This window comes from Balaenoptera borealis, assembly GCF_965194805.1.
Source record: "Balaenoptera borealis genome assembly, chromosome: 1".
Taxonomy (NCBI): domain Eukaryota; kingdom Metazoa; phylum Chordata; class Mammalia; order Artiodactyla; family Balaenopteridae; genus Balaenoptera; species Balaenoptera borealis.
Window position 1 is genome coordinate 77,055,413 of NC_138860.1, and position 10,740 is coordinate 77,066,152.

Genomic DNA, 10,740 nt, shown 5'->3' on the forward strand with positions numbered 1-10,740 from the left:
TCACTATGGTCTCGAAGCCGCCACTAACCGGCCAGGTTCCGGGAGGCGCTGTTCAGGATGCAGCCACCCCCGCCTGCCTCTCCCCTCCCCCACGCCCGCGGTGGCGGCGGCGGCGGCGGCTGGAGCCCGGATGCGGCGCCGTGAGACAGGCCCGGGAGAGCGGCGCGGATGGATCCAACATGGCGGCGCCGAGCCTGAGCCGAGAGTGAGGCGGCGGGGCGGCCGGAGTGGGGAGGGGGAGTCGAGCGGGACGGGGCGGGGCCGGGCGGGGCCGCAAAGGGCTTGGGGGAGGAAAGTGGAGGGGGAGGCGGTGGCGACGTCTAGCCTGAGAACCTGAAGAGAGGGAGGTGACGGGACGCTGCAAGGTGGGGGAGGGGAGCGGCCGAGGGGGGCGTGCGGGGGAGGTGGCAACTGCGGGAGAGGGCAGGGTCGAGGCGGAGGAGTGGGGCAGGGGAGGGGCGTAAACAAGGGCCGAGGCTGGGCCAGGCTAGGGGTATTAGAGAGGCCGAGGTGGGGAGTGGGGCTGCGGTCCCGCCGGGCTGAGGGGGTAGGAACGGGAAGGAGGGGCCGAGGCTGTGAAGGGGAAGGGGGCTTGTGGCATGTGGTTGGAAGAAGGACTGGACTCTTGTAAGGGGTGTTGTGGAGAAGTGGAAAAGGTGAAGATTGGATTTGAGACGTTTGCGGGGAGGTTGTGAAAGTGTTAAATTGGAGGTGGGAGGGGGAAGGGCCTAGGGGAGAATTTGGGTGGAAAAGGAGAGGACGGAGGTTTGGGGAATGGAGAGCGTGTCGGTGTGACGAGGTAATGGAGAAAGTGAGAGACTAGGAGGAAAGTTTGGGAGGAAGGGGAATGGGATGGGAGATAGGACAGTGTAGCTGCACGAGTGATAGAGGTTCAGGGGTTTCCCTTTTCCCTGTAGAAAGGAAGAGAGAGCAGAGTTAAGCAGCATCAGTTACAGCCAATTCTAATTGCCAGGCCTTTAGCTCTTACTAGGGTGGGAAGGGCAGAAGGGAATGGTCATGTGGGTTTGGAGAATTGGGGTTGGATGAGGGTTCAACTGGATTTCCAAAAGCTGCCTAGCTTACTGCTCCCTTGTTTTTCCTGGTTACAAAAAGAAGAGAAAATGGGGAGCCTGGTATCGCTGGAGTGTGGAAGGAGTAAAGGACTTTTCTAGTTTTAAACAATTAGCAATGCCAGAATGGGGAAACAGCCATGCTATATTGGAACGCTGTTTGCAGGGAACAGAAAACACAGGATGGTGTCTAGGCAGCCGTGCTAATTAAATGAGTGCTTTCGTTTCCAGACCCTTCTTTTGCTGTTTAAGTGCTAGGAGCAGGGGTCAGTATCCATACATAAAAAATGTTCCCTGGTGAAATGTAGATGTTTGACTGGATGCTGCCCCAGTATATTTTGTTCTCACTGTGTGCGAGAATTTGGAGGATAGTTCTGGTCTCATTAGTGAAGTAATGGAAAGAAAGTGCCTTCTTTGGCTGTAACCACTTTTCTCCTAGTTCATCTAAAGATGAAAGTCAATGTTAATACTGTAACAAAGTAGCTGGGCTTCATAAGGAATTGAGGAGTCAGGTGAGGTGTCAGAGGATAATTGGTTTTCCCACAAGTTGTTGAATTTGGGACCTTTCTTGCCCTAAGCCACTGAGACTGGAAATTCTTGGAGTTGCTATTGTGTTGTGAATTGGGTAACAGAAGGTTAGGGAAGCCTGGGGACTTTGATGGGAGTGAGTTCTCTCATTTAGCTTGGAGTGGATCATTTCAATTGAAATGGCTTCAGGCTTGTCTGTATATTTTTGCAGCTGAGATTGACTACCTCTTTGAGGTTTCAAAATAAAGCTTGAAAATTGACGCTTCCCCCTCTTATTTGTTTTTGCTTTGCTGCTGGCTTTGAACCTTGTGCTAGGAAGAGACCTGGGAAATTAAGTTTCTTGCAGAGGTAAGTCTGGAACTTTTTATTGTTTTCAAACAATGGAAGGGAATGGAAACGGCATGAAATGGAAATGGCATATTGGGGGTTGAGCTCAGTAATGGGGTAGCTGACAGGGAAAATGGGTTTTCAGTGTGTAAGATCTGTTGCAGTCATTGTCCCTTTGGGTCACTGGAGATTGATAGGAGGGAAAGGAGAACAGAAATTAGGTGTCTTAGGGCAAGCCTCCAGCCTTGTTTTGTTATTATTTAGCCTTCGTGGTCAGCTCTGAGAGAAACATTTTTAAACATATGGAACTTTGTACTCTAGTACAGTGTCTACTAAATGTTGCCCTTGGAGGGTTACTGAGGCACCTGCCCCGGGAAGGCTTTTCCTCTAGCTTACTCTTTCTCCTAGTTGTTCTGGAATCTTCATTTTGAAAACACAGTTTGTAATTCTGACTTCCAGATATTTGGTTACATTTTCTTGGTCCTACCAGCAAGAAAGCTCTTTATGTAGTCGTCTTAGTCATCTTGAAGGTTTTCCATGTCCTTTACATTTCACGTTTCAAGACATCACTCTTTTTCAGATTTTCCACATGACTTTCCCTCTCACAGGGCTTCTGCGAGAGTCAAATACCTCTCGTTCTTTTGGGATGAAACTGGACTATTGTTTTCATTTCAAGGCATCACTCTTTATTTATTTCTTCCACATGCCTTCTAAGGGCTTCTGAGAGAATCAAGTACCTCAAAAAATACAGATCTCATCCCTGGTTGGGATGAGACTAGACTTTGTACGGAAGTAGAAATCTAATAGATAACGATTAATCAAGAGGAAGTCCTGTAGATACATACAGATTGTTTGTTGGCCCTTGGCTGGCTTGGACCTCCCAAAAGAAAACGAACAACAAAAAACCCTGCAGCTCCAGGAAATGCAGAAATTCATCAGAATAAAGAATTAGTCTTGGGAACCTATTAAGGGCGATCCATACGTTAGGCTCTCAAATAGACCCAAATCAGCCAGCAGGATCAGGACTCTTGTTTACTGGAGTGTTTGTCTCTTGGTGTCTGGCAATATTTCAGGCACCAAGATTCTGAAGTTCTTTGTAATCTTCAGTTTTAGAGGGGGCACATTCTCCTCACTGCTCTGATACTTTTCAACTAGGATCTCTGTGTAATTTAAGCTGAGTTCCTTCGATTCACTGCCACAGAAAGCTGAGTATATTTTGGTTTAAGAGGAAGTTGGCCATGTTCTTTTAGTGCTGAAGTTAGATAGATTCTTGGAACCCCCATCTGGATTGCTGAGTGAGTGAACTCACCATCCTAGATGATAATTAAGTGGGGAGGGCTGCCTATTAGTCTGCATGCCAGCCTCCTGACATTTCTCCCAAGGACAAGCATGGCCTTGGGAAACTTCTGCCTCTTCTACATTTTGCTTCATTGCGTAAGCAGTATAAGTCTGATCAGCAGCCTAACAAGGAAGGGTCTGCTTTTGGTCTAGTTTTGGGACTTTAAAGATGGCTGCAAGGTTTAAGTGCAGGATCCTTTCTGTCTGTCTTGCAGAGGATGGCATTTCTCTGATCTGCACAGAAATTTAGATTGAACTAGGTCAAATTAGACCTCCTGGGATGGGGCGGAAGGGAGTGTAGTCCTGTCACCTGCTGTTCACCTAAATGGCAACAGCAGGTGATAGAGAAGCCAAGTTGGAGTGGGATGGAACTCCTTAGTTAAGTTAAATGAGTCTTTGTCTGACTGGCTTTTCTTCTGTAATATTGTTTGATGGGTTTGGGTTGGAGGGACCAAATGACTTCCTTTTCCAGATATAGGATGGAAGCGACATGCTGTCTCTCCTTTTGACCCTTCATCATGCTCCATCTAGAATAGGATTTCTCATCTTTAGCATTATTGACATTTTGGACCAGGTAATTCTTTGTTGTAAGCGGCCGTCCTGTGCATTATAGGGTGTTTAGCATCATCCATCGCATTTACTCACTGCGCGCCAGTAGCACCCTCCCTTACCACCCTCCCAGTCATGACAGTCTAAAATGACTCCAGACATTGCTGAATTCCCCTGGAGGGCAAAATCGCCCCTGGTTGAGAACCACTGACCTAGAAGCTCTGATAATTCCTGTCACTTTGATCCAGCCTAGGATCTACGACTTAAAGGTGGCTGTTTTTCCCTCAAATCTAGGGAGTTAACCCTCAGGATTGAGACCTATTGTAGAATTGCATCCATTGATACATAATTAGGACCACAGTGCTTTCCTGTATTCTGCTTCATTTTCCAGTGACCAGGTATGTGGGGACAATATTTCCTAATTTCCTGGGGTGTATAGTCAGGACACTTTGAATTAGGGAGCTCTGAAGCAGCCTGCTCTTCTGATTGGTTGAATGTGAAACCTGCCCATCTGTTTTTTATGGGATCCACATAATGAACAGCTGGCCAAGGGGAACAGGTGGGATAGGGAACAAGGAGAAGTTGTAGGGGCTCTAAGGAGACTCAGTTTTCTCATGTTACCTGCTATGAGCAAGAAGTTGTTTTCCTTCAGTCCCCTCTATTTGTAGCCAGTGACTGCAGCAGGTGAAACAAGCGAGGAAGAAACAAGGAAAACCAGTCAATAGTTGAATCGCTATTTTCCCAGTTGTTTCCCATGCTTTGGGTGGGACATCTGGGCTCTCATAACTAGATAAGGGCTATATTTCCTGTCCACATATCTGAACACATGGTATGGGGCTAGGTGATTACAGGGTGGCCCTCCCCTTTTCTTATTTGTTTATTTATTTATTTTTGGCTGTGTTGGGTCTTCGTTGCTGTGCATGGGCTTTCTTTAGTTGCGTCGGGTGGGGGTGCTGCTCGTTGTAGCAGTGCGCGGGCTTCTCATTGCAGCGGCTTCTCTTGTTGGGGAGCATGGGCTCAAGGCACGTGGGCTCAGTAGTTGTGGCACGCAGGCTCTAGAGCGCAGGCTCAGTAGTTGTGGCACACGGGCTTAGTTGCTCCGCGGCATGTGGGATCTTCCCAGACTAGGGCTCGAACCCATGTCCCCTGCATTGGCAGGCGGATTCTTAAATCACTGCGCCACCAGGGAAGCCCTCCCCTTTTCTTAAGGGTATGAGTGTCTCTGTGCTTCCGTTTCAGGATTAAAAGAGAGGACCAGGTCCTACTTGCACTTCAATTTTCTGAGTCCTCAACAGCTTGACTTTTCTGAAGTAGTTTATAATTTTATTCTCTTTCTTAACCTAGCCTGTTTCTTGGAGTATAAAACGGACAGAACAGCCTGTCTCGCTGTTGAGTAGGGTACTATGGTATGGGTAGTTTTGCAATGTGGGGGAGGCTATAGCCAGTTAGAGTATATGCATGATACCTGAGTTGTGTGTACTTTTAACGGGGTCCTCTCACTCTTGGATTTCTGTGAGTTTTTTTCTTAATTGGTGTTGCTTGTGGTGATCTCTTGGAGATTCATTTCAGTTCAACAACAGGTTACTCCTACTATATGCCAGCCTCCATCCATTGCTAGGCACTAGAGACATAAAGATGAATATGACCTAGGCCCTCTATGTGAGTCGCTTAAGGTCTAATAGGCTAATAAATACACAAATAATTTTAGTACACTTCGATAAATGGTTTAAGGGAAATATGTACAGTGTTCCATAGGAGCACAGAAGAGGACTACTTATACCAGCATGGGGGTGTAGAGAATGAATTTGAAGATTGCATCTGAGCTGATTCTTAAAGGATGAGTAGGAGTTAACCATCTGAAAAAGGGTGGTAATGGGGGGTGTGTGGAAGAGAAGGGAGAGGGGCATTCAGGCAAAGAGAATAGTCTGAAGAAAGTTACAGAGAAATGAATTGTATGATGTATGTGAACTATAAACAAACGGATAATGTTAGAGAATAAAAAGTGAGTTGTGAGGTTGGCAAAGTAGGCAAGGCCTTGATCTTGGAAGGTTTGGTGTGTTGGGTAAGGAGTTTGGAGTGTTCTTATTGGTAAGGAGGGGGCTGTAGCGAGGTCTTAAGCCGAAAAGTGATGTGGTCAGTTGTGCATTTTAGATAATTCAGCTGGACGTGGGGGATTGATTTAGGCAGGTTAGGGTTGGTGGCTGCAGCAGACTTAGAGAGGCTGTTGCAGTAATCCAGGTGAGAGATTACTGGGGCCTGAACCAGTGTGGTGGTGGTAGAGGTGGAAGGATGAGGCAGATTTAAGAAATAGAAAGTAGCATCAACAGGAATTTATAATTGATTGGGTGATTGGAGGTTGTGGTCAGGTGGTGGAGCAGTATTGGGTGGTACTCTCTGCCGGGGCAGTGAATATGAGTGGCTAGAGAGGAGGTGAAAGTTGTTGGACTTGAGGATTGGTTATTGGCTGGGTCACTGATATTACCCAGGATGATGGAGGAAATTTGTGAATTAAATGCCAAAATATATAATAAATGTAGGACTGTGATTGGTCATTGACAGGGGATTGGTAAATGACAACCATGAGGAAAGGTTAGAAAGTGACATATCCAAATGGTGTGTGAACATCAGGCGAGTACAGGTGGCATAGGAGACTTACAAGAATGCTCAACCTAGGAGCTTAGTGATGTTTGTTGTTTTAAATCCATGAGTTCGGTGGCTATTTAATTAACTTTCTTAGCATTTATTCTCCTGGACTTGGTTTGATTGTAGGAAATATGAGGTTAGGTTTGTGGAGGGATGAGTCTGGGCTGCAGAGGCCAAGGATGCTTATCTCTTTGAAATCTCTTAACCATTTAGATAAGTTTTACAGTGATTTCACATGCATCTTCTCATTGGATTCTTAACTCCGAGGAGTAGTTTCTTTCATCCCTGTTTTGTAGATGGGGACAGTGAGACTTTCAAGTTAAGTGACTTAAGGGCACACAGCTACACAGTTTGTTAATGACATAGGCAGAATTTTTTTTTTTAAGTCCCATTTTTCTTTTTTCTATTTATTTATTTATGGCTGCATTGGGTCTTCGTTGCTGCACATGGGCTTTTTCTCTAGTTGCAGCGAGCAGGGGCTACTCTTTGTTGTGGTGTGCGGACTTCTCATTGCGGTGGCTTCTCTTGTTGTGGAGCACGGTCTCTAGACGTGCGGGCTTCAGTAGTTGTAGCTCGCAGGCTTAGTTGCTCCGCGGCATGTGGGATCTTCCCGGACCGGGGCTCGAACCTGTGTCCCTTGCATTGGCAGGCGGATTCTTAACCACTGCGCCACCAGGGAAGTCCTGAAATAGGCAGAATTAAAACTAGTTGTAACCCTAAAGGCTTTCAGTTTCCCTGTTGTCAGCCCCTAAGTTCATCTGATGCAGCTTCTATATTAGAATTTAGAGTGAATTCTCTACTTCTCCTCATTTCACCTACATTTAAGGGATGAATTGATTGGGGGCGCTGGCAGGGAGAGCACAAGGGACCAAAAGCAGTATTTTGAAGGCCAGAGGAACAATTGGGGTAATATTTAATAGCAACTTCTGCTAAATATGTAGTGCTAAAATTGCAGTTAACAAGTCTTACTTAGCAGAAGGGACCTTCTTTCTCCAGTAGGATCTGGACTTAGGGCAGCATCTGTTGGATATACAGAGCTCTAGGCTATATTTTTTAATAAGTACTTTGTAGGGACTTCCCTGGCAGTCCAGCAGTTAAGACTCTGTGCTTCCAACGCAAGGGTCGGGAACTAAGATCCCACATGCCGCGTGGTGCAGTCAAAAAGAAAAAAAAAAAAAAAAAAAAACTTTGTAAAAGTTAATAAACGCTTATTAAGCACTACACTGTGCCAGGCATTGTGTTGGGCTCTGGGAATATAGGAATGGATGACTAATTCCTGACATTGAGTGGTTCACAGTTTCTTTCCTTTTCCTTATAGTATACTGGGGATTGCAGCTGCTGAGCAGGGATTCTGGAAAGCATTGTGCACCTGAGCCCCCAGCATGGCGGGCCTAAAGCGGAGGGCAAGCCAGGTGTGGCCCGAAGAGCATGGTGAGCAAGAGCACGGGCTTTATAGCCTGCATCGCATGTTTGACATCGTGGGCACCCACCTGACACACAGAGACGTACGAGTTCTTTCCTTCCTCTTTGTTGATGTCATTGATGACCACGAGCGTGGCCTCATCAGAAATGGACGTGACTTCTTGTTGGCGCTGGAGCGCCAGGGCCGCTGTGATGAGAGTAACTTTCGCCAGGTGCTGCAGCTGCTGCGCATCATCACTCGCCATGACCTGCTGCCCTACGTCACCCTCAAGAGGAGACGGGCTGGTGAGGGTGCACTGGGGGCTGGGGACGCTGGAATCAGGGAAGAGCTGTGGGCGGCCCTGAGTGAGCAGCATTGGAGTCCAAGCAGGAGGCATTGACGCTGGGGAGTACTGAGGAGGATAAGTTATGAGGCCCAGTGGAGGGTTGGACTGGGAGAAGGGAAGGGTGTATCTTTTCCTGAGTGAATCCCTCTCCCCCTACAGTGTGCCCTGATCTTGTAGACAAATATCTGGAAGAGACATCAATTCGCTATGTGACACCCAGAGCCCTCAGCGATCCAGAACCGAGGCCTCCCCACCCCCCTAAAACAGGTGAGACAATATTAACTCCCCCTAATTTCCATAATCAAGAAAGGACACTGGACCCATCTTTTCCCAGTTTCGCCAGCCTAAATGAAAGGACACTGTCCCCCCCACCGCATATCTGGCGCCCCAAAAATCAGATGAGGTGTTAATGCTTCATCTGGGTCCTGTAATTGTTCTCACATTGTGTCTGCCTTTCAGGTCACATTATTGATACTGCTTTTAGTGCTAAGTCTAAACGATCCTTCCTCATTCCAAGTGAAGTGTTTGAATTTCTGCTTTTACCCTACTGTGTCTCCCTTTTTACCCTCTGGTCAGTGCCTCCCCACTATCCTGTGGTGTGCTGCCCCACTTCGGGCCCTCAGATGTGTAGCAAGCGGCCAGCTCGAGGGAGAGCTACACTTGGGAGCCAGCGAAAACGCCGGAAGTCAGTGACACCAGATCCCAAGGAAAAGCAGACATGCGGTGAGGAAGTTCAAGGGTTCTAGAGGTAGAGTAGACTTGAAGGGAAATACAAAGAACTGCTGGAATACTGGGCAGTTATTCTATTCAGTGTGTAAGGCTCAGTTTGATTGCTGTTGCAAAGTGAGATTGAATGGTATAGTCTCTGGGAGGAGAACTCCTCTACCTTTGTGGCAGAGTACATTTCAACTCTTTCTAGGTAATACTAGATGAAAGGGATGCTGTTATGACATCCTTATTGTAGGATGACCCAAGTCATGATAGAGTATTAAAGTGAAATTGTGTGTCTGTTAATTAGGAAAATATCTCCTAGAATCAAGGTGCTACTTGTGAGTGATGGAAATAATCTGACCTGGGCATGGCCCATTTAAGGGAACCTCTTGAGTTCAGGCAAGGATTTCAGAGGTACATAGAAAAGAACTAGTTCTGGGAAGAGGTAGAGAAGCTGTCAGGTGATGTTCCCAACTTTGCTACTCTGCTGTTCTATTCAACCTTTCAAACTTGTGTGTAAAGTGCAAACTCTTCTGCATATCTTCTTTTCCCCACAGACATCAGACTGCGGGTTCGGGCTGAATACTGCCAGCATGAGACTGCTCTGCAGGGCAACGTCTTCTCTAACAAGCAGGACCCACTTGAGCGCCAGTTTGAGCGCTTTAACCAGGCCAACACCATCCTCAAGTCCCGGGACCTGGGCTCCATCATCTGTGACATCAAGTTCTCTGAGCTCACCTACCTCGACGCATTCTGGCGCGACTATATCAATGGCTCGTTACTAGAGGCACTTAAAGGTGTCTTCATCACAGACTCCCTCAAGCAGGCTGTGGGCCATGAGGCCATCAAGCTGCTGGTGAATGTGGACGAGGAGGACTATGAGCTGGGCCGACAGAAACTCCTGAGGAACTTGATGCTGCAAGCATTGCCCTGACCTTTTTCCCCTTCTCACTTCTCTGGGGACTTCTCACCACCCACCTCTGGAGCTTACATACCGTTCTGGGGTTTGTTCTCTACCCTTCCAACCAATCACACCCCTGCCTTTTTTTTTTTTTTTAAAGGAAAAGACAAATGAAAAATGGAAGTGGTGTTCCCCACTCCTCCCTGCACCCATGTGCCTGGGCTTCCCTTTGTTTCCCTTTTCCACTTACCCCCATCATGTGTGTCTCTACAGCCACCTTGCCACTGAGCCGTAAGACAAATGTATAGGGAGAAGCAAAGTCTATAGAACATAGTCTTTGTAAGGGATTGAAGTGATCACTGCTTTTGGGTGCATTGAGGGGTTATCAGTACTTCTGGCTTTATGAGGGCTCTTAAATTTTGTCTGAGAAACCAAAGGGCTGTCAGTAGGGAGCTGTGTGGAAGGTGGGACTCTGAAGTGTATTTTGGAAATTAATCACCACCCTCTCCCAAATTATAGAATTTTTAAAAAACAAAGAAGCTGTGGCCCTTTCCACTCTCTCCTGGCCTCTGGTGCTGCTCCTCTCTGCCTCGTTTCCTCCATTCCATGGCTTGAAACCTCGGCCTGGTGTGGCTCCTTCCTTTTCCCTCTTTGTCAAACCCTCTTCAAAGGAGTAATAGGTAAGCGGACTAGGTCAGCCTAGTCACCCTCCCAACTGTGGTGTGTGTGTACACACATACACAGGGTGGATGGAGAAGAGGTTGCTGATTAAAATACACTCCCCCTAAAAAGGGGAAGGGGGAGTGTGACACTTTCTTTCCATGTTCAAGTGAAAATAAATACTGTACCCTGCAGCCCTTTTCCCCTTTGCTTTCTTCTGGCTTGGGCAAAGGGCATCATAGGTGAAAGTGAAATGATTCAATAT

The 10,740-nt window shown here is 47.1% G+C and overlaps 1 protein-coding gene across 6 annotated transcripts; it reads left to right on the forward strand.

Annotated features, from left to right (window-relative positions):
• The first annotated feature begins 36 nt into the window (after positions 1-36).
• On the forward strand, positions 37-10,669 carry DEDD (death effector domain containing). 6 transcript variants are annotated; one of them, XM_082406842.1, is made up of 7 exons: positions 37-205; positions 1,914-1,946; positions 7,774-7,960; positions 8,090-8,162; positions 8,363-8,470; positions 8,780-8,926; positions 9,472-10,669. In XM_082406842.1, exons 3-7 carry the CDS (start codon positions 7,838-7,840, stop codon positions 9,846-9,848), a joined length of 828 nt encoding a protein of 275 aa, XP_082262968.1. In that variant the 5' UTR covers positions 37-205; positions 1,914-1,946; positions 7,774-7,837; the 3' UTR covers positions 9,849-10,669. The 6 variants fall into 6 exon arrangements, with proteins under 6 accessions (XP_082262968.1, XP_082262966.1, XP_082262963.1 ...); XM_082406840.1 differs by adding an exon at positions 4,107-4,210 and having other exon boundaries at positions 38-205; positions 7,774-8,162; XM_082406837.1 differs by having other exon boundaries at positions 38-205; positions 7,774-8,162.
• The last annotated feature ends 71 nt before the right edge of the window (positions 10,670-10,740 follow it).

What these genes read in the sequence shown, in the direction of transcription:
- DEDD (XM_082406840.1), top strand. Translation starts at nt 7,838, where the DNA reads ATGGCGGGCCTAAAGCGGAGGGCAAGCCAGGTGTGGCCCGAAGAGCAT. An exon ending in CCTCAAGAGGAGACGGGCTG is followed by an intron (nt 8,163 to 8,362) that starts GTGAGGGTGCAC and finishes CTCCCCCTACAG; the next exon opens with TGTGCCCTGATCTTGTAGAC. An exon ending in TCCCCACCCCCCTAAAACAG is followed by an intron (nt 8,471 to 8,779) that starts GTGAGACAATAT and finishes CCCTCTGGTCAG; the next exon opens with TGCCTCCCCACTATCCTGTG.